The 21,823-nt window shown below is 47.3% G+C and overlaps 2 protein-coding genes across 7 annotated transcripts in view; one reads left to right on the top strand and one right to left on the bottom strand.

Annotated features, from left to right (window-relative positions):
* STK38 (serine/threonine kinase 38) overlaps nucleotides 1-13,247 on the top strand; it is a 42,648-nt gene extending 29,401 nt beyond the window's left edge. For all 4 annotated transcript variants that reach the window (XM_045193188.3, XM_045193190.2, XM_024557944.4 and 1 more), the window contains 7 exons: nucleotides 304-406; nucleotides 1,185-1,246; nucleotides 7,475-7,592; nucleotides 9,355-9,478; nucleotides 9,670-9,765; nucleotides 10,684-10,778; nucleotides 11,264-13,247. In XM_045193188.3, coding sequence (XP_045049123.1) covers nucleotides 304-406; nucleotides 1,185-1,246; nucleotides 7,475-7,592; nucleotides 9,355-9,478; nucleotides 9,670-9,765; nucleotides 10,684-10,778; nucleotides 11,264-11,394 — 729 coding nt within the window. In that variant the 3' untranslated portion in view covers nucleotides 11,395-13,247. The remainder of the gene's footprint in view (nucleotides 1-303; nucleotides 407-1,184; nucleotides 1,247-7,474; nucleotides 7,593-9,354; nucleotides 9,479-9,669; nucleotides 9,766-10,683; nucleotides 10,779-11,263) is intronic.
* A 3,046-nt stretch (nucleotides 13,248-16,293) lies between these two features.
* The window catches only part of KCTD20 (potassium channel tetramerization domain containing 20), a 29,960-nt gene continuing 24,430 nt past the window's right edge, over nucleotides 16,294-21,823 (bottom strand). For all 3 annotated transcript variants that reach the window (XM_053913812.1, XM_053913811.1, XM_045193191.3), the window contains 2 exons: nucleotides 20,856-20,966; nucleotides 16,294-19,627 (listed from right to left, as the gene is read on the bottom strand). In XM_053913812.1, coding sequence (XP_053769787.1) covers nucleotides 19,338-19,627; nucleotides 20,856-20,966 — 401 coding nt within the window. In that variant the 3' untranslated portion in view covers nucleotides 16,294-19,337. The remainder of the gene's footprint in view (nucleotides 19,628-20,855; nucleotides 20,967-21,823) is intronic.

The raw sequence follows: 21,823 nt of genomic DNA, 5'->3' as shown, positions 1-21,823 counted from the left end.
AGTAAAATTATCTTTAGATGCTGTGGAGGGTTCAACTATGTTTAAAAGTTTATGTTTGGACAAAAACAAAGATAATATGCAAAAATGAAAATACTTTGTTAGTACAGTAGAACTTGGGGTAATCTTCTAAAAATGTGTATTATGTGTATTGCTATTATGTGTATTTCCCTGTAATGAGAGAAAAAAAGGCGGCGTACTTTGGCTGTGGAGCTGAGTGGATGCTGCAGGGAGCTGGAGAAGGTGATGCTGCGTTCTGCACCCAGGAGTGTTTCTCATTACCTTGCTGCTGCTGCTTCCCCGCAGGGCCATGTGAAACTTTCCGACTTTGGCCTTTGCACAGGCCTGAAGAAAGCGCACAGGACAGAATTTTACCGGAATTTGAACCACAGCCTCCCCAGTGATTTCAGTAAGTGTCAACAGTGATGTTGGCCTTTTTGTTCCTTAACTGGGCCTAGTAAAGCTGCCCCCCGGCAACTAAACGTGCAGGACGAATTGGTAGAGTCTTCCTTTGAGGCTTTAGCGCACTGACGGGGTTGTGGTCAGTTGTGTCCTGCGGCCGGGCGCGTGCTGCAGACCTGCGACGTGCGATGTCGGAAAGGGCTGGCTTTGGGGCTCTGCTGGAGGTCGGGTCCTGGGGAGGCACTTGGGGCGGTGCAGGCAAAGCCCTGGGCACAGTTCCAGGTCAGCGTTACCCTGCCTGCTGCTTTCTGCCGCAGCAGGAAGAAATCTACCTTTAGGAGTGCTCCTCTTCACTTGAGCACATCAAACTGCTGAAATTATGTGGTGAAGTTACAGTTCATCTGGGGGAAGCTTATGTCCAATAATGTATCCTAAACTCAGAAGTCTCTGATTGACAGTTACGACTCCTGAAAGTGTGATGGTAATTTTGAGAAGTTGTAAATGTGTTAGGTCCACTTTGGGTCCTTTGCTTCTGATGAGACTGATTCCCGTAATTCTGATCAAGGCCTGCCCGTGTCCTCAGTGGCCACATGGTCACGTGGAAGTGCTGCTTAACCCCGTGTGCGGGTCTCTGGACAGATGCTTTAGAGGCTCTGATTTGGGCTTAGGGACGTGCTGGGACGTGTGGCAGACTTTGGGGCCTCCTGGGGTTTGAGCCAGAGCCTAAAAAAGTGGTCAACGTTCCTTTCTGGACTTTGATTAGAACTTGTTTTCTCTGCTCTCAGCTTTCCAGAACATGAATTCCAAAAGGAAAGCAGAAACCTGGAAAAGAAATAGACGTCAGCTAGTAAGTAATAGCTGTAGCTTCTTAAATGCTACAAACCAAGTATGAATATGTTAAAATACTATGCGCGTGAATTTACATTTGAGAAATGGCTGCAGCATGTCTGTCCCTTGCGTTTAGGATTACCTTCACAGAGCACTGTTACGGAGCACCAAGTGATCGTTTGAAGGCAGATAATTAGGTTGTTTTGGTTGTGACATTTTCAGTAGATGACCTCACTCTTGACCTTTTACACTGATGATGACCCCTTTTCTTCCTGTTCCCCCTTTTCCCTATTTTGATGGTGGTAAAGGGTTTATATTAAAGCTGCAGGGCTTTCAGAACAAAACTAAGTACTGATACCTACCCAGAGCTTTAAGGCAGTGGTTCTCAAACTTTAAAAATTTCAATTCACTTCAGCAAGTGAAGACCCCTCAATTTCCTCAATTTACCTGCCCCATCCTCTTCTACTTTGCGATGGGAAAAGGACCAGGTGTTAAAATTGGAGAGAAATTCAAGGGAAATGTTCATTATTTAGTTTATAAATATTTAAGTGAATACACATAAAATTATGCCCCACAAGCTTAAAAAATAACATTGTGGGACTTACCTTGCTAGTATGTTGGAAGTTAATTTAAATAATACAGATGCACAGTGAAACACTGCTGTCTAGCAAACTTTCATTCTGACTCACTGGTTCACATCTGAAGCGCAGGGTACGCGTGCTGATGTCTAGTGGTTGGAAAGCTCATAGGAATGTGGGTCACTGCGTACGTCGGCGTGGCTAGAAGCCCGTCACAGATGCAGTTGGGGACGGTAAAGCTGAACTAAACGCTGTCATGGGAAAGCAGCAGCAGCAGCAGTGGGAAACCACGACTAACTCGGAGTGGTGGTCGCGCACACTTCTTACCTAGACATGCGGCACTTCTGCTCGTCAGTGCACACAGACCCAGCAGACACTCGGCAGGTTTGCCAAGGGTTGTTTCTCAGCCCGTTGTCTTAGTAAAAGACTGAGTTGGAGTTCTCTATAGTACCTTTAATAACTTATTGGGTTGGCCAGAAAGTTCGTTTTTTTTCTGTGAGATGGCTCGAGTAGCGTTTAGTTGTCTTTAACTTCATTTGAGGCAATTTTGTTAGATTGTGTTTTGATGTCCGTCATATCAGTGTGCATTTAAAAAAACTTACCAAAATTGGTGAATTTTTGTGTAGCTGTTATTAAAGATGGAAAAAATAAACAGCCTTTCGGCATGTTATGCTTTATTATTTCAAGAAAGGTAAAAATGCAACTGAAACACAAAAAAAGATTTGTGCAGTGTATGGAGACGGTGCTGTGACTGATCAAACGTGTCAAAAGTGGTTTGCGGAGTTTCGTGCTGGAGATTTCTCGCTGGACGGTGCTCCCTGGTCGGGTAGACCAGCTGAAGTTGATAGCAATCAAGTCGAGACATTAATTGATAACAATCAGTGTTATACCATGCAGGAGATAACTGACATACTCAAAATACCCAAATCAATAAAGTTATTGGTGAAAATGAAGAATATGTATTTTATTTTATGGAAAAACCATACAGACTTTTTGGCCAGCCCAATACTCGGTAGGCTCACTAGTAAGCAGCTGTCAGTCGTGTGAAAATGGAAGCCTGTAGAGTTGTTTAAGACAGACTCAAAGGAAAGACTTGCTTGGTTTTTATATTTGAGGCTTGTGTGTGGGCCCAGGCTGTGCTTTGAATGTTAATGATTTTTGTGTTAAACCTGGGCCCTGGGAGAGGCATTAACTTAAACCAAACACTTCTGGAGATGCAGTGACCGAAATTAATCTTTGGTAATCTTTCTCTGACTTTCACTTGGGGATACTTAAGTTTGGTGTAGTTAGTCACATCCTAGTGTCCTTCCCTGGCAACCGTGATACTCTTTAAATGTCTAAATTCTGGATGTGGTTGAAAAGCTCTGTACGTAGCTTGTCGAGGGTGAAGGAGTGTCTGGGACAAAGTTGGCCGGGTGCATGTGCTGTGCCCCTGCTCAGAGCAGCTTTTAGCCTTAGCTGCACATCGGGGTCACCTGGGAACTTCAGAACGTCCTGATGTCTGGGTCTCACCCCCAGAGATTCTGATTCCGTTGGTTTGGGGTGTATAGTCTGGATGTTTGATTTTTAAAAGGACTGTGGGTGATTTTACTGTGCATTGAAGATTGAGACCCTCTAAGGAAGAGATGATTTCATAGCAATAGCTTCTGCGTTGTTGGGAAATTGGTATTTACCTATTTTGGAAGCTAACAAAAGGTTAGGAATCTTCTTTGATTTTTTTTTTTTAACAAAGTAAGATTTAACCTTTGACTGCTATACAAATATGTATTTGGGGGTAGTTAAGCTTAAATACCTTAAATTATCCTTGTACTTTGAGACAGCCTTTATGCTCTCTGACATGCCCCAGAGAGTCACAGCAGACTCACTGGGAACCCTTGTAGGCCTGTAAGGAAGGAGATGTCGCAGTTTCCGTATTTGGAGCTCAACATCCTTTAATAGCTTAAAATCTGAGTAAACCAAAGTTCGTACACTCTGACTAATGTCCTTGCCTTTTATTTTATCTATGGTAGAAATGGAAAAAATTTTCAGGTCATCCTCTCCTACTTGTTTCGATAACTTGAAGAAAAGTAAAAAGCCCCTCTCAGTCTTCAGGTCAGTTGATCATGTGCTCTGACCTTTCATAAGTGACCCCATTCAGCTAGTACCAAGCAGAAAGTTCACGTCGAGGCTTAGTGTAAACTCACTGCTCTAGGTTAATAAGCCTGTCATGTCGCTCACCCACGCTGTTACTTCTCAGTCCACTGAGAATCACTGAATAGAGAGAGGCTTAAGGTTTACTCCTTGGCTGCTTAAATCATATTGTAACGTTTTAAGTTGCTTTGTGGTGTTGGGTAACCTTAGGCCTCAGTAACTGGTTAGGAAATAGCTATGTGTCAGCTTTAAGTTACTAAACCACAGAGGTAAAAGATGAAGTACGATCTAGGCATCCGATCTTTGTCAATTTATTTATTTTTTAGTGTAGAATTTACAGAACTGATTGAGTAGGAAATGAAACTGCTTTCTTTCCCCTGAAATCCTAAGTTGCAACATGTCACGAGTTTGAAATGACTACTAACAACCAACAAAGCTCTGGAAGAGCGCGGCGTTGACTGACACTGTAAACACCCAGACAGCACAAGGAGGAAGATGTGAGGTGTTCAGAGCTCAGAGATGGAGGGCACCTTGGTGAGGAAGACAGACAAAAGCTTGGGAGGGGACCGTCCCCAGGCTGGAGACACCCCCCTCCAGTGTGTTGGGAGGGCAGCGACCACGTTGCTTACATCACAGGGTGTGCTTGCTGTCCACAGTGTCTCATAGTCCGGGGTTTTTTTAGCACGTTAGTATCTTGAAGTAATTCTTTTCCTGTGACAATATATCTCTGATTTCTTAATAGAAATCTTTGAACAAATAAGATTTACTTAATATTCTGCTTTGCTGGAATAAATGTAGTCTCTAGTTGAAGGGTTTCTGTAGTTTCTGAAACTTGAGTTAGAATGAAAATATTTCTGCTTCTTGCGGTGGGCCCAATCCACGTTTCAGGCTTACAGCTTTATAGACGCCCCCCGCCCCCGCCCTGGCATTTAGGTTATTTACTATGTGCATTTAAAAGAAAACAATGCAATTAGGTATGTGGAGAAATGGGTTTCTGCCTTACAGTATACACAACATAAATTGTAGGTGGGAAGTAAAACTCTGAACATTTTAGAAGCAAATACCTGCAGTATCTTCCTGACCTCAGAGTAAAGCACCGTTTCTCAAATGGGATACAAGACGTACGAATCACACGGAAAACCATGTTTTATTTTACCACTTTAAAGAAAAAACCTTTCCGTATGTTGAAAGACGTACATGAGAAGATAAATCACAAGATTCTGCTCCTTCCAAATGATCTTGTAGCTCACGGACATACCCTACAACCCAGCAGTCCTACCCCAGTCGTGTGCCTTGGAGAAACTCTTGCACCCGCGAACCAGAAGCCACGTCAAAGAGTGTTCATTGCGTTTTTGTAATAGCAGAGAACTGGGAAGGAGGGAGTGGCTCCTGCCCGCCAGCAGGAAGAGGGCTGCGTTCTGGAAGGAAATGTTTACCGTAGTGGAAGTAACTGCACTGCAGCCACATACGTGCCATCGTGGATCGACTCAGAAAAAAACGTTGAGGAGTCAAACAGCAGAAGACCGCACGCAAATGGTGCTGTTTTTACAAATCAAAAACAAAGCCGGAAGGATCACATTTAGAGACACGTGGCGAAATTAAATTTCTTTTTAAAGGCCGAGGAATGATGAACATAACATTGAGCTTACAGGGGTTAGAGGCACGAGGTGGGATGGAACGGGGGGAGGAGTACGTGTTTAGTTTTAATGATACTGGTAATATTTCGGTTCTGCAGTGAATCATGGGTATTCATTTTCATTATGCTTTGTAATTTAATAATTACAAATATTTGGTATGTGACAAATTTACATCATTTAAAAAGTCATAATAAAATGATAAGCCTCAGATTAGGAGAAGGTATTTGCAATATGTAAAACTATAAAGGATTCATGTCCTGAATCAGGATTAATACCGAGGATTTACAAAAAATTCCTGTGAATCAATAAGAAAAGAGGTTAATGCAACTAAAAAAAACCAACAACAACTAATGAGCAAAGAAGCTGAACAGGAATTCACAGAAAAAAGACCTGAATTGCTAATTAATACATGACTATGCACTCAGCCTTACTGGGAATAAGGGAAATGCAAATTAAAACAATGAGATCTCATTTCATATTCCTCTGATTGGTAAAAATTAAAAAGTGCAAGAAAGCCAAGTGTTGGTGAGATACGGAATATTCATCCCCACTGGGGGTGTTTAAACAGGCATAACCGCTTTCAAGGACGATTGGAAGATGTCTAATTAAGTAGAAGACCCAGCGATACTGTTTCCCTACTCTAGTGAAATTTTTGCATAATTGCCCAGGAAGTGTTAAAAGAATGTTTGTTCGGATGTTATTTGTTACAGTGAAACAGTGGAAGCAGTGTGAGAGTCCCTTTACAGGAGAATGGGTTAAGAACACTGACATTTGTGTAATGGAGTGGTGTACACAGGAGTAAAATGGGCGTGCTGGAGCTACAGGAGTTACTCTCATTTATAATTGGAGTTAAAAAAAGCAAGTTGTAGCCTTGTAGAACGATACAGAACAGCATGAGACCCAAGTTGAAGTATACAAGGAGTTCGTGTTACGTCACATGTCCATGTTCACACAAGCATCACATAGCACCTTCGGGGAGGTTCTCACCTCGGTGGAGAGGGAGGGAGGGAGACCATCAGGCTTTCATCGTTCTAGTTTTATTTCTTTTAAAGAGACATAATCTGAGACAAATATGGCATTGTTTAACCTCTTTTTAACGGGTAGTGGTTACCTGTGTGTTATCTTGTCTGCGCTGTGCTTCTGTGTGTTTGCAGTATTTCATGGTAAGTAGTTGAAAAGGAGAACACAGCTGTAATCTTTCAGTCTCGAAGTTGTGTGGTATCAACACCTGGATTAGAGCCTGCCCTGCTGAGCACGCTCAGGCTGGGACGGCACCTCCCCGCCGTAACAGTCTTGCTTTATGAGAAGAGATTACTTGGATTTAGAAACCATTCCTCTAAGAACTGTTTACATAAAGAGTTAAGTTTGGTAAATAGACACTTATAAACCGTTGACCTATAGGATATAACTTTAGCTTTTGATAATAAAACTTCCCTTAATAATTCTCTCAAAGAATGTGTGTGGTGGAAAGGGATGATTTGGAGCAAGGTGATTTCCACACTGCACTCCGCCACTTCCTTAGTTCTGAGGCCCTGGGCAAAGCCATTCTGGGCATCAGATCTGCAAAGCTGGGTTAGTAAGGCCCTCTTTGCCAGGCTCTGTCAGGAGTAAACAGTCTCACAATCACATAGGAGAACAGAGCCAGGCCTCACCGGATGCTCAGTAAGTCATGGCGCTAGTCGCCACGGCAGGTGCCGGTGGGTCCCTCGCCTCCCTGCTGAGCGTTGTTTCTCGCTTGGGAAGGGCTCCGGCAAATCAGGTTCGCCATGAAGCAGCTAGGCCTTCCTGTGTGTTTAGCTCGTGGGTAGCTCCAGGTGGTGCTGGTGGCCTTTGGTCTGTAGACCAGAACTCGGGGCACCCTCCCGCCTGCTGGGCCTCCCTGACATGTGGCACGTGTTTCAGGCCTTCTCCACAGTAGGTACTCCTGACTACATCGCTCCTGAGGTGTTCATGCAGACCGGGTACAACAAGCTCTGTGATTGGTGGTCGCTTGGAGTGATCATGTATGAGATGCTCATCGGTAAGTAGCATGCTTTCACGTGGCTTTTCTGTGTAGCCAGGGAAGATTCCTACATTGATGAATAATAAACTCTCTTCAATCTGGGGTTGATTTATGTTCCCTGCCCTCCCCCATCTTTCTTGTTTTTAATTTTTAAAAAATTACCGATTTTAGAGAGGAAGGGAGAAAGAGAGAAACAATGGTTTGTTGTTCCACCCATTTATGCATTCATTGGTTGCTTCTTGAATGTGCTGTGACCAGGCATCGAACTTGCAGCCCTGGTGCATTGGGACGATGTGCTAACCAACTGAGCTACCCGGCCAGGCTCCTCCTCCCTCTTCCTTCAAAGTTAAGCTTCCCAGGTAGAAAACTCTGGGCCAAAAAATGGATCCTGTGTTCTGTGGCACACTGACGTCCTGCGGTTGCTTTGCTGATCATTTATCGTGGTTTTTCCCTGTGTTTTCATCCTCTCCCTGTAGCAGGTCTTTCAGCCACTGGCATTTATTAGACGTCCATTGTGTGCAGAGAGCTTTACCTGGGCATCGCCTCACCCACTCTTCTTCTTTGCAGTCCCCTTCCTCTCTCAAGGCCTTCAAAGCATGGAACTCTGACCTCTCTCCCTCTTACTCAGATTGGCAGTGTTCATTTAGGGGACATGTCAGTGCGGTAGCCCTGCGCTTGAGAGGACTAGGAGAGTCGATGTGTTTAGTGTGACAGCGAGTGCATCTGTGCAGATGACAGGCGTGGCATCTGTCTGGCTGTGCGGTGTTTGGGAGCGTGGGTGGCTGTGGGGTGGCTCTAATCTGTGTGGAGGGCAGGTAGAGTGATTCAGTATGTGAATATTTATCCTCTTGCCTGCAGTTCTCAGAAGAGGGGTGGCGGTCACTTTTAAAACCCATGCTTTTTTCTTTTTTTTTAAAGATTTTAGCCCTGGCTGTATGTGGCTGGTGTGGCTCAGTGCATTGAGCGCCGGCCTGCAAACCAAAGGGTTGCGGGTTTGATTCCCAGTCAGGGCACATGCCTGGGTTGCAGGCCGGGTCCCCAGTAGGGGCACATGAGAGGCAACCACACATTGATGTCTCTCCCCCTTTCTTCTTCCCTTCCCCTATCTAAATATAAATGAATAAAGTCTTTTAAAAAAAAAGGAAAGAAAAAGAATCACTTTTCTTTTAAAGATTTTATTTATTTACTTTTAGAGAGATGGGAAGGGAGGGAGAGAAACATCAATGTGTGAGATACATGGATCTGTTGTTTCTTGCTTACCCACATCTGGACCCCTGGCCCGTAACCCATGTATGTGCCATGACTGGGAATTGAACCGGTGACCTTTTGGTTCACAGGCCAGCACCTCAATCCACTGAACCACAGCAGCCAGGGCTAAAACCCATGCTTTTTTCTTACTCAACCAGTTTGGCTCTTTACCCACATAAAGATGTTCTTAAAGTGGAGTCATTTCTTACTGATGTTTCATCCTTTTCTTCCTTCTCTGGTCACAGTGGTCCCCATATCTGCAGCCCTGCTGATGCCCTCCTCCCTTTTCCCAGCTCCCGTGGTTGGGTGGCCCCCTCGCAGTTCCAGGAGCACAACTTCACTTTGCGTTTAGGAGTTTGGGGGAAGATAAAAAATTTGTTCAGGTGCTTTCTGGGATGAGTGGAAATCCTGTCTGTGTCATGGAGGGAAGGGCAAACAAGGTCATTAAAGATACATAGAATCATATTAAGGAGAATAATCTCAGATTCAAAGTTTTGCGTTGATAAAGCTCCAAGTTCCTTCTTTACTGCAGGCTACCCACCTTTCTGTTCTGAGACCCCTCAAGAGACATATAAGAAGGTGATGAACTGGAAAGAAACTTTGACTTTTCCTCCAGAAGTTCCTATCTCTGAGAAGGCCAAGGACCTAATTTTGAGGTATCAGTCAGAGAACATTCCCCTGCCCTAGGCTTTCTGACATGAGTGAATCCATTGTTTAGGCTTTCATTATTTCCTGGATTTGTCATCCCCTGCTTCCTCCCCTTTCTTCTAAAAAAGGGGAGGTTATTCCTTTTCTTTCTCGGAAGAGACTACTTGAGATATGCTGAAAAGGCCTCTGTCTTTTCCAGATTCTGCTGTGAATGGGAACATAGGATTGGAGCCTCTGGAGTTGAGGAAATCAAATGTAATTCTTTTTTTGAAGGCGTTGACTGGGAACATATCAGGTATATCCATATAAAAGCTTTTAGGGTTATTTCAGAAAGTCTAGTTCACTTAATACTAATTTGGAAGCATCATTATTGGCAAACCGTGTCATTAATTTCCGCTTAGAAACTGAGGGTATTTTAATTCATGGTAAGGACCGGAAGTTGGAGGTTCCTGTTGGCCCTGAGCCGTGGGGTATGTTGGACCTAGCAGTTTTTTCCACGGTGAAGTGAACTTGGGCTTCCATGGTGAAGAGAATGTCTAAGAAGCCTGTTCTTTTACCCGGAACCCCAACCACTCTGGTGTTGGGGACCACCTGCAGGACAGTCCCTGCCCGGAGGTTAGGCACTGCCACCGGGAGATGAAGAAGGAGAAGGGGTGGAAGGACTGGGGCGGGCAGTGGTGCAGGGGGTGGAGAGGAGGTCCTTCCGGTCTGTAGTGGGCCGCTGCCCAGCGGGAGCCGCTGGCCGCTTCCTCAGCGCTTGCTGGTTGCTGAACAGAAGGTGAGGTTGTCTGTCTCACAGCTGAGTTCTGGCTTGCATCCTCGTGACTGTCACCTCTGCCTCCCGTGCGCCGCATTTCAGCCCCTGCTCATGGGCACCTCTGATAGAAGGTCCAGGTTCCCTGGTAGCAGACAGGGCAGGCCGTCAGTGGGAGTGCCCAGCTGTGGACTTTAATATCTCCTTATTGCTCTTGTCTTCCCAGCTGTGAATAATTGTTCTGTATATTTTCTCATTGTAATTTATTTTGTTCGGCTCTAGCCAGTTGGCGCAGTTGGTCCATGGTCAGGAGCTCTTCAGAGAAAGTAAATGCTGCCTGTCGGGCTAGTCTTCCCAGGCCAGGCCAGGGGCCGTCTTCGGAGAAGGCTTGCTTAGTTACGACCCACACGATTGCAGCCATCTAACCATAGTGATTTTTGGCCTGTCTGTTCTTGGCAGAGAGAGACCTGCTGCAATATCTATTGAAATCAAAAGCATTGATGATACCTCAAACTTCGATGAGTTTCCAGAATCTGATATTCTTAAGCCAACAGGTAATACCACCAACACTGCCTCCTGCTGCCTTACAAATGCTTTATTTACCCCCCAGCTTTGGGGTGATGTTTACAAATCAGGGTGGAGAACATGGAGACGGACCTCAGTTCTTCGTAAGTATTTCCGGTGCTGACGCTGGGCGCTAGCGAGGCCTTGTCAAATGAAAGATGAGTACAAACTCCCGTGTTTAACCTGCTCAGCTGGCTGGGTAAATCCCAAAGATCTCTTTTCTTGTTGTTGTTTATTAAAGGCTAGGTAACCTGAAATGACAGAAATGGGAAAATAATAAAACTTTTAAAGTACATGTGAAACAAATGAGGTTCCAGGAACGTGCAGGCAGGCAAATGTACAAAATTCACACGGAGTGGAAAGTAACTCTTCCCAAGTAGAAACCGGTGTTTTCTTCAGAACGGCATGTCCTCAGTCCCCAGAGGTCCGTGGGGGTGAGACGGTAAATCAAGTCTCACGTCTGTTTCTTCCCCAGTGGCAGCAAGTAACCACCCTGAGGCTGACTACAAGAACAAGGACTGGGTCTTCGTCAATTACACCTACAAGCGCTTCGAGGGCCTGACCGCGCGGGGGGCGATTCCTTCCTACATGAAGGCAGCGAAGTAGCGCCCTCGGGGTGCAGCCCCAAGTGGGGCAGAGCCTCTCACACTCTCTGCTGTGAGAGCTTCCAGGGAGCTCGTGGGACCCACCAGTGTGTCCTGGCAAACTTGCCTGCGATGCGTAGACCCTCTTCATAGCGCCGTCTGAGAAGCTGGAAAACAAAGACAGCCATTTCTACTACGTCGCCATAAGCAGTTTCTGTAGAAGCGTGTGAGCCAATCTGATACATGTTTTCCTAAGTTCCTCAGAACGAAGGGGAAAGAACAGCCATCGTCCCACGTTGCTGAAATTGTAATGCATACTTACACCGAGTAACAGCCAACTCCCGGGATTCTGTGATACGCTTTCTGCCAAGCCCACCAAGTATTTCTTTTCCTTCACAGCTGAAAGTTCCATAGTGCTAAGGAAATAAAGCAATCAGGAAAGCCTCAGCAGCCAGCACTTTGGCTGAAGAAAACGATCCACCATTCTCTGACGGGGCGGTGATGGTAGTTTCTCCCCGTGCCCCACCCCAGGCGAGTGGCTTTTTACAGCCTCCGTTCATGGTGCACTTTATTTATGGTACTAGGCTGAAGACCCTCAGTCCATTGATTTTTATCTTCCCACCCGTCTGAAATACTCATGCTGCTTTTCTGAGTGCTGATGGGGGGCACCAGCGTGATTCACTGTTGCTCTTAGAAGGCCCCTAACGCCATTGGGCATTGCCAAGGAGTCCCGGGTCCCGTGGAAAACCCTCACTTTCTCTTCACGGCTGTATCAGAAAATTCCTCAGCTGGATGTGGCCGTGAACCAGCAATACCTGCAAGTGCTGCCGACGGGAACTTGGTTTATCCTGGGAACACAGCGATGAGAGCCAGGCGGAGGCAGGAGGCTGGAATCCTCTTGGCTAAGGTGCTGCTCCTGCTTGGTCTCCAGAACCTCCTTTGAAGTGGGGACGGAACCAGCCCAATAGAAGGTGCACTGCAGAGCCAACCTACAGGTCTTTGTCAAGTTCACTGCTCAGTCCTCGGTGCAGTTGTGTTTGTTTTCTCTTTCTGCGTTTGTATTTCTTCTTCCCCAGCTTTAAGTTCCATTTTGCCTTGGGATCACGATTACAGAGTTTTCCTTTGCAGACGCCTTCCTGGGGGATGTTCCTCTCCGCTGGACAGGGTGGCCCACAGCTGGGGTTGCCCGGGCCCTGCTGTGACATGCTCCCGTGAGACACTCTCTGAATTTCAGCACAAAGTGCCTTCTCTTTTACAGCTGCCACCATCTTTAAAGGAATTTTGCAGTGTCAGATAATTGTGGAGACTCCATGTAAATGCATTATTACTTTTTAAAATCTCGATAACTCTGAAAGCATCATTTGCACCTGTGGGGTAACTTCACCCGTTGTGGAGTGTCATGGCCAAGCGCCAGCTGGGGGACTGCTTCCTGCTAGTCTTGCCGCTGTTAAGATCAGCTGGGAAAGTGTGTCCAAGCTTAGCCATTCAGAAAAGAAAAATGGAATTCAAAGTTGTAGTAGTAAGTGAAACTGCTTTGGACTTTCATGTCGTAGAGGAAGGAAAAAGAACATTAAGGAAGTATTAACTCTGGATGAAGGCAATGTGTCTGCCCCTTAATCTTTCACTCATGATCTGTTAGTGAGAAGGAAGTCAGTGAGAGTCTTGTGTAAATTTGTAGTGTCTCTGTATTACCAGATAGTTGGGGTGTTGACCCCCACGTGTTTTGCAGGAGTGTGTGGTGAGCGTGGGCAAGGGGATGTAACAGGAGTGGTGATAGTGTGTGTGTTGGGGAGTGGCAGGCGATAATTTGTTTAAGGGGGAAATGTCCACCTTTTAACTTTGAAACTTTTGAATAAACTGTTTAAAAACTGAAAAGAGTCAAATACGGTTTCTCATTCAAAGAGGTGGAGAGCTTACACCGCATCACCATCTGCAGGAAAGGGCTTTTCTGTCCCGGGGAAGCTGGGGCCAGAGTCTCCTGAGTTGCTCTTCATATAAAGAGACTGTCTTCTGTTGGCCCCCCACGTGTTCTTTCTGCCCGGTTCCGTGTTACAGGGCAGTGGGCGCGCTCCTTGCAGTAAGGCCCAGGGGAGAGCTTCTGACAAAGTGCTCTCAACTGGCGGACCCTTTGCACATCTGTTTACAGCCCCCGGCCTGGGGTTGACCGGCAGTCTCAAAAGCTTGCGGGACTCATCCACCTGTGTCCACCAGAGCAGGGTTCGGTCTCCAGATCTTGTGCTCTCGAGCGCCATTGGGTCCCACTTCTTACCCGTCCTCTGGGTTAGGGAAAGGAGCCTCAGGAAGGGGCAGGACAGGGCAAGACTAGGGTAGGGCCTGCAGGCAGAAGGCAGCGAAACGCAGTCAGGATGTCTCTGCTCCTCCCCAGACTCTGGAAACGTGCCGGGTCGGCTCACTGTCGGTCCTGGTCGCAGCAAGTCCTGCCTCCCACTCTGTTCGGAACTTGACCTGTGTACGTAGCACAGTGAACCTGAACTAGGGGTGTTTTTCTTCTTGATTCAGAGTGCATCAGAATTTTCTTCGGTGCCTGCTTCTTTTTAGAATTATTTTCAAAAGTAACACAGATGAATTCCTTTGGGACTAACCTTCAAGGTTTGACTAGCAGATTGCCAATGTCAGAGCTCATCTGTATGGCATAATAGGAATCCTCTGCTATTACTAACTTGTCTGGATCATTTCCCTGGAAGGCACATATCCTGGATCCCGTTTGCCTCTCCTGGTCTTTTGTGTGTTATCTGAGTGGGGTTTTTAGGACTCAGGAGGATTCAGTGAATGGTACTTTCCCTTCCCAGGTAGCATACATTGACCTGGGATTACCTGTCAAAGCCACACTGACTTAAAGCCAAGCACCACGTGCTTTTCCAGGCATATTTCCGGAGAAAAACATCTTATCCAAATAACATTTACGCACCCATGATATACAGAGGTCAGCACCAGACACTGGGGGGACGCAGGGAGTGCTGTGTGACTGCAGATCAGTTTGAGGGAGAATCCTACCCACTAAGTGGCTTAAATGCAGCACCAATTGTAAAGTCGGTGTTTTAGTGTCTATGTAACAATGCTGTTACACAACCCAGAGTTGCTGGGAAGCTTAGGGAAGTTTGCAGGGGATGTTTGTAAGCAGTGATTAGGGGAGGGGAGCAGTCCAGCACTGTGGAGGCTGGTAGGTACGGCCTTGTGTGTGATACGGGCACGGAGCTCCGGGTAATTGCTTCATGGGGAGCACGGCAGCCACTTTTGTTACCTCATTCCCTCTCCCACTTCAGCCCACTCCAGCCTGCTTCCGGTCCCTGGTGTGAAATGTTGGCATTACTATGCCATGTGTAAGCATGCTAGCATTAACTTTTAGTGTTACTCCCCTGGGCACTGGTGCCCTGCCGCTGCTCCGTATCACTCACACTGTTGACCTTAAAAACTGCTCCTTGGTAGTCCCTCTGCCACCCCTTAAATGCTGGCGGTGCTCCTCAGAGCAGTGACTTTTGCCCCCTTTTCCCTCCATCTGCCCCGCACCGGGGCTCCCACTGCCATGTTTTTGTGGTGAGGTCTTCCAAGTGACCAGCCCACCCAGACTGCTCCCCAGAACTCTCTAGGTCTCACGCAGCCGACTGCCAACTATACGTTGCCATTGGGGGGGGGGGGTGCTTCACGCTCAGACTAAAGCTGTCCAGAGCTCCTCTGGCGCCTCCACAGCCTTTTCCCCAGGTGTCTCCCCAGCTGTCCAAGCCAGACACTTCTCACATGGCTCCTGTCAGTAAGCACGTCCAGGGCCGGGGCATGGCCACCTATCCTACCAGTGCCTTCATCACCCCTTACCGAACCCGGTGCAGTAGCCTCTTAAATGACCTCTTTGCCCTTGGTCCTTTGTCCAAGTCTGTCGTGCCCCCCTGCCGCCAAAGAAATTCTTTTAAATTTCAAGTCTGATCATGTCATTCTGCATAAAACCCTTGTGGGCTCCCGGTACACCTTTGTCCAAGGCACACCCTCACTCTGACCTCACATCCGCGTCGCCCCACCCACTTCCCCGATGGCGGCAAGCAGTTGTCACTTTTGCTTACAGTTGATTTGGCCTGGGATACCACCTACCTTTGTACTCATGGATCCAAATCTAGTATTTATCCTTCACAATTTGGGTCATGTGTCACCTCTAGAATTCTCTTGGGAACCTACCTCTCATAGTAAAAACCGGCTGCTCCACCCTTTTGAGGTTCCTGAGGGAGCTGGACTGTTCATAGATGCCCATGTGATTATAAAAGGCCTTTTGAGGGGAGGGACCATGTCCTGCACAGCTGGGCACAGAATATACTCAACAGGCCCTGTCTTCGGAGCGTGTTCTAGCCTGTGCTGATGAAGGCAGGCCTGCTCGGGAGGCGTGGGCTTGCTCCAGCACCCTTGAAGTTGTATCACCAGCAGGCTCCCAGGCCAGGTGAGCCGAGGGGGCTCAGCAGATACCAGACCTGAGCAGGGCTCGGTCGGATACCAAAGGATGAGAAGTCTCTACAGAGGTGTCTCCAAGGGACCGGCCTGCACGCTGCTCTACCTTCCCACCTGCTTTTCACCGCTGCCATGCTTCTCACTTGCTACAAACCAAACTGGGACATCGAAGTCTGAGTCCTCTTACCTCTCAAATCACCAGTTTCACTTTGCGGGATCCTGTTGAGTTGAGTTTGAGGGCGTGAAGGGTTGGGAGTGCAAGGTGCCCAGGAACTGGAGAAGAGACCATGAGGGCTCTGGAAGCTGCAGGTGCGAAGAAACAGCAGGACGGGAAACACAGGCTTGAGGCTAGACCCACCCACGCCGCTGCAGGGAAGGAGACTGTTCTGCGCAGGCCAGTGCTGCTGCCCTCGGTCCCTTTTGAAATCTGGACTTCTAATTTTATCTTCTTCCAAAACAACAACAACACAGACACAGTGATAATATTTTATTAAAAAAAAGCATCCCAAGTACAGGATTTCGTAAACACTGGTAGGTGAACGTGTGCAACTTGAAACAGAGGCAAACGAAAGGCGTTTTGCCTTCAGGAGAGAATGTTCCACAGGTGGTCCCTCCCCGGCAGGGCTGTCGCTCAGTCTCCCACGAAGGCATCGCACTTGCTTTCTGAACCCCGCCCAGTTTAACTCAAAGTGATGGCTGGAAGTGGCCCTGAGGAAAGCACTCAAACCCCTCCGTAACTCCACTTTCCCTCGATGAAAAAGGCTCCGTACCACACACTGACGGGTGATTTAAAGCCTGTGTTCTGCTTGTTTTTACTTCACACAAGGACCTGTTGGAACACCTTTTGCAAATATATCCATTCTTCCTGGGCTTATTCAATAGTATTTTCATAGACCTGTATACATTAGATATCACAGTTCTCTGGGATTTGTTGTTGTCATTCATTCTTTCAATGCCTTTCCTTCCACCACTTCGGAGAAATCGTTGATGTCACCAGACACATTTTAACACTGTCTCCTTGTCCACTACTCTTCTAAGTCCTCAACGGCAAATGCTTCCCACTCGTGTGGTATGATGCGGACACAGCCCTGGATTCTAAAGATCAAATTCAGGTTCGTCTTGGCTTGCTGAGATACCTTGGAGTAAGACAGCCTGCGTTAAAACCATTTCCTTACGAAAACATTTCTGTATAAACCACCTGGCTTAATTATTTAGGCACTTAGAAATAACGCCAAACCTGAGTCCCGCCTTTTTTGTTAGAAACACCTCTTGCCCGGGGGCCAGTACCTGACCATGGGGACCGAGCAGCTATGACTGAGGGGGCCACAGCTCACAGTGACGCTGAGCTCCAGGCTGGGAGGCCATGGGGTGCAGGAAAGACGTCCCTCTCCAGCAGAAGCAGCCTGAGGGCCCAGCTTTTTCCCCAGTCCCACCACCTGGTGGCACTGGCAGATTTACCTCCACAGATGCCGTGGGGTTGGGGCCGAAAGCACTAACCCAATACGGGGGGAAAAAGATCGAGTTCTTGAGAGCCTGAGTAAGTGAATCGTTTACACAAGAAAAAGTGTTAAGTACATGCCATACTTTCATACCTGGCTTTCTACCTAAGTGAGACTAAATCGGAGTATAGCTGCAGCAGGGTGACACTAAACAGTGACGACATGTGAGTTGTTGAACAGAAGCCACACAGACAGACTGCAGATTTCCTTTGCGATGACGAGGACGTCAACTGAAAAGTGCAAAGGGAGCACCATTCAACAATTACCGGGCTAGTCAACTACAAGAGGGCATGAATGCTACTGCCGAGGTCACAGCCACCCTGACAGCCAGTACGAGCCAAGTTTCACAGGAATAAAACTACCCTCTGGCTACATACAGAACAACTAACCCCAAGCCCTGGCCTTTGGCCTCACGAAGGGAATCAGAAGTCTGAAAGGGGGACGGTTCAGTTTAACCCCTTTTCCTCTTGCAGAGTGGGAAACAGGGCACCGGTTCCCCCTGTGATGCTGACCACACACACGGAGGACACACTGCTTCACACATTCTTATCCTTCAAGTGTGGAAAGGGCAGCCTCCAGCGCCCTTCTGACTTCGCCTTCGGAGGGCCGGGACCAACGCAGTCGTGAGACAGAATCAGCTACAGTGTCGTGCGCGAGTGGGCCTGAAGAACACCGGCCTTGTTCCTTCTTAAAGAACTTGACTGTGTGGTTCTCTGCAACCTGTGAGGAGTGTATTCTCCGGGTAGGTGATGGGAAGGCCACCCTGCACACGAAGTGGGAGATACTCCCAGGGCCCGTCGGGCTCTAGCCACGGGGCCACGGGGCCGATCCGGGTTGTGGCACACCGTGCGCTACTGACACGCAGCCGACAGAGCAAGCGCAGTTGCTAGGTCTCATTTCCCTTCAACTCACCCTTCCTTTTGGGATGACATTGGTATGGTTTCTTATCCAGTGTGAGCAGCTGAGAGGCTATTTCAAAAACTGAAAATACCTTGATACCCCAAAAAAGTCCGTAAGTATGAAAAGAATACACAAAGAAAAACCCTGTACTGGCACCAGGCCTGGGCAGGTGAAGCTTCCCCACCCAGCTTCATCCCAAATGCTCCCTCACTGGAGCTCTTGTAAGTCTCCCACTGAGAAACTGAGCCCTTTTGAGAAATTTCTGCTCACATCCCCAAAGCCTTTCAGTTCTATCTGAGGCCCCCCAGCCACACCACGGCGACAGGCTGCTCCAGGGTGAAGACGACCTGTGGCTTCACACCTGAGTCCCGCCAGGATCACTGAGGTGGCCGATCTGGAGAGAGTCTTCTACTTGAGTTGCGAGTTTCCTTCAAAATTAGTAATTTATTTCGGCTCGAACACCATGACGCTAAGGTTTCGTAAATACTGTTACGCCATTACCCTTCCTGTCACAGAATCTGCGTGGTTTGGGATTGTGCACCGCATTAATGAAAAAACAAAACTGAACTTAAGCGCCTCCGAATTTCCTTTCAGATGTTTTGAATGAGAGCCTACTTCTTCCCTGACGCAGCCTGGGCACGGATGCCGCCGGGAACAGCATCGTCATGAACCCCGATGAGCACGCCGTTAGTGCCTGTCTGTGAAAGGTAGAGGTTGTCTCCTCCTAAGTTTGGTCCCGCTGCTGCCAAGTAATGTGCCTGGCATAGAGCAAAACGCACAGAAGCCGAGAACAAAGCGCAAAGGGTGAGGACCGCTTTGCTGAAGGAGGCAACAGGAGCCTGGGCTTCCTTTCCTGCTCATGCAGTTACACAGACTCAGTGAACAGCACCAGACCTAAGTTCTCGAGTTACCAGGGCTGCTGCCACGCTGGTAGCTGGTGACCAGGGAGTGCTTTTTCACGCCTGCTGGAGGTGCACATACACCGAAAAGGGTGCACATTAGTTATGGCAGGAAGGGAAAAGAGTGGGAGAAGCATGTCTCTTACGCATGGGGAGGATCGGCTTTGGGCAGCCCAGACGGAGAAGAACGTGGAAGAGGGGTGGACCCACAGCTGGCCCTAATCCTGAAAGTCAGAAGCCATCTGAGAAAGTGGGGCATTTAGCCGATCGAGTTCATCCACTTGGGGCGGGTGATGCATTAGGATCTCCTGGTCCTCCGAGACATCCTCCCCAGCAGCCACCAGATTAGTGAGGGATTTACTCCGAACACACTGGAAATCCACATGGCGGCTCTTTCCTTCTTCCTTTTCCCATGACATCTGGATAAAGGGGCGCTGCACATAATTATAGATTACTTCCGATCGACCACCAGGTCTTCTCTTAATTTTTTCTTTACAGGTAGGGTAACCTGAAACAGAGAAAGGCCATTCTCATGACTTCAGCAAATGCTCTCTGGCTTCCATCCTTCCTCCTTCTGCACCACATCCATTTCCTCCCAAACCCAGTGACCACGCAAGGAAACTACTAGGGGAGCGACCGGCCTCTGGCCACGTCCTCCCATGTCCTCCCAGCCCCAGCCCCCTACATGCTGTCTTCCTTCCGGCTCGGCTAGTTGGCCTTATCCCTAGAAGGAAGTAACAAAAATTCTGTCCCTTCTGGTGGAAGGGAGGGAAGCCTCTTACTAACTTCAGGAGCCTTAGTTGCTGGCAACAACGCTGTAGAACAAAAACCCTGCTAGGGCCTGGCTGCTCCAGTCTCCCATTCTCCTGCTTGGCAGGCACACTGTATGAGAACTAGTTCGGGGGATGTGGACTGCCTGAAATAGCTGAAAGGTGGTCACGTGGCAATAGGAGGACTCTCATTCAGGCAGCTTCAGAGTCTAGACAGAGCAGGAGGCGGTCACCTCTAAGACACGTAGAAGGACGCTTTGAGGGCGGAACAGTCTGGTGTGCTGCTCTGGGAAATGGAGGTCCCTATCGCCTGTCCCTGGGGTCTCCAGACAGACAAGGGAAGTGCACAGTGGAAAGAGGTTTAATAGATCTCAAAAATCTCTTCCAACTTAAATTCCAACCCAAGTCAGACCAAGGAAGGTCTAATGGGTTCTGAGCCAAGACTGAGACAGTAAAAGTAGCAAAACCCAAGAGTCAGAGACTCGTGGAGGGGAGACCAGGGTGGTGGCTTCGGCACTTGCTGGGATTCAGTCTCTGAGACCCTTCCATGGAGCCCACAGGTTGGAAGTCATTGTCAAGGTCATTCAAGGCAATTCTGTCAATACACCCAGGCATTTCTCAAAGGTATACAGCAGAATAAAGTTAAATTTTCAGTCTCCAAGCTATAGCTTTCAGAAGGACCCTTCCAGGTCCCCGAAAGATGCACACCCAAGACTGTTGGCAGAATGGCCCTCCCACTTTGTGAGCCCACAAGACCTGCTCCATGTACCCACCAGAAGAAATAAAATGAAAAGGAAGTGTAAGGGCAAACAGAAAGAGAAGGATCCTTCAGACTTGGGTAGAAAGGTAGTTCACATGTGTGTCCATTGTCTGGGAGCTCTGGAAGCTGGGTGTTAAGAACATAAGCTGGGCCATTGTTCCAGCCTATTCCGTAAGCTACATACTGACTGACTGGGACATTTTTACCTTCAATTCCGATGCGAATGTTTTTTAGGCCCCGTTCCTTTAACACTGTTTTAGCAACATCCCGATTCTCGATATATTTGAAGAATCTGTAGAGCTTGGAGCTATAAAGAACTGGGGCGGGGGGAGGGGAAGATGTGGTTAGTTACGGGGCAACAACTTCCGTAGAGGAAAGAGATGAGCTAACAGAACCAGACTAATGAAAGTTGTTTTTCTTTTCACCCTGAAGGAAAAAAAAAAATCCAGATGGATCACAGATTAAATGTTAAATAATAAATTAACCATAAGAAAGAAAGCACACAAGATATTTTTATAATCCCAGGATAAGGAAGGCCTTTCTGGGTATGACAGAAAACCTAAAGCAGGAAAAGCTGATACTACTGACTGCACAAAAATACACTTCTACTCCGTCAAAACCACTATTAAAGCTAAAAAGACAAATGATCAATTGGAAAAAATATCTGCAACTCATATTACAAAGGGCTAACTTCCTTAATATAGTGACAAATAGAGAGCTGCCACAAACCGCTAAGTAAAAGACTAACAATCCAACTTTCTAATGGGTAAAAGGCACAAATACAGTTAACAGAAAAGGAAATGAAAATGGCTCTTAAAAATTCAGATGTTCAATCTCATTCATAAAATGAGGAATGCAAATTAAAACTCAAAGAGCAAATATAAAAGTTTAGTAAAACATTGTTTCGGTAAGGGTGCAGAAAACCTTCATGTTTTGTGAGTGTAAACTGGCTCAGCCTTTGTGGAGGATAATTTGGCAACATCCATCCCAATCACGGAAGTACAAGGCTTTGACACGGGAATTCCATTTCTAGCAACGTTCTGCTAGAGAGAGACGCATGTGTGAAAGACTTTACGAGGCTATTCACTGCAGCCTCGTTTGTAATTCATAGCTCAGACGTCCCTCAGCCGGGCTGGTTAAGTCAAGGACAGCACAGTGCGAACGAAACACAGTG

This window comes from Desmodus rotundus, chromosome 11, assembly GCF_022682495.2.
Source record: "Desmodus rotundus isolate HL8 chromosome 11, HLdesRot8A.1, whole genome shotgun sequence".
NCBI lineage: Eukaryota > Metazoa > Chordata > Mammalia > Chiroptera > Phyllostomidae > Desmodus > Desmodus rotundus.
Note: the sequence above shows the minus strand (reverse complement) of the source record. Positions and strands in the feature narration are given on the sequence as shown.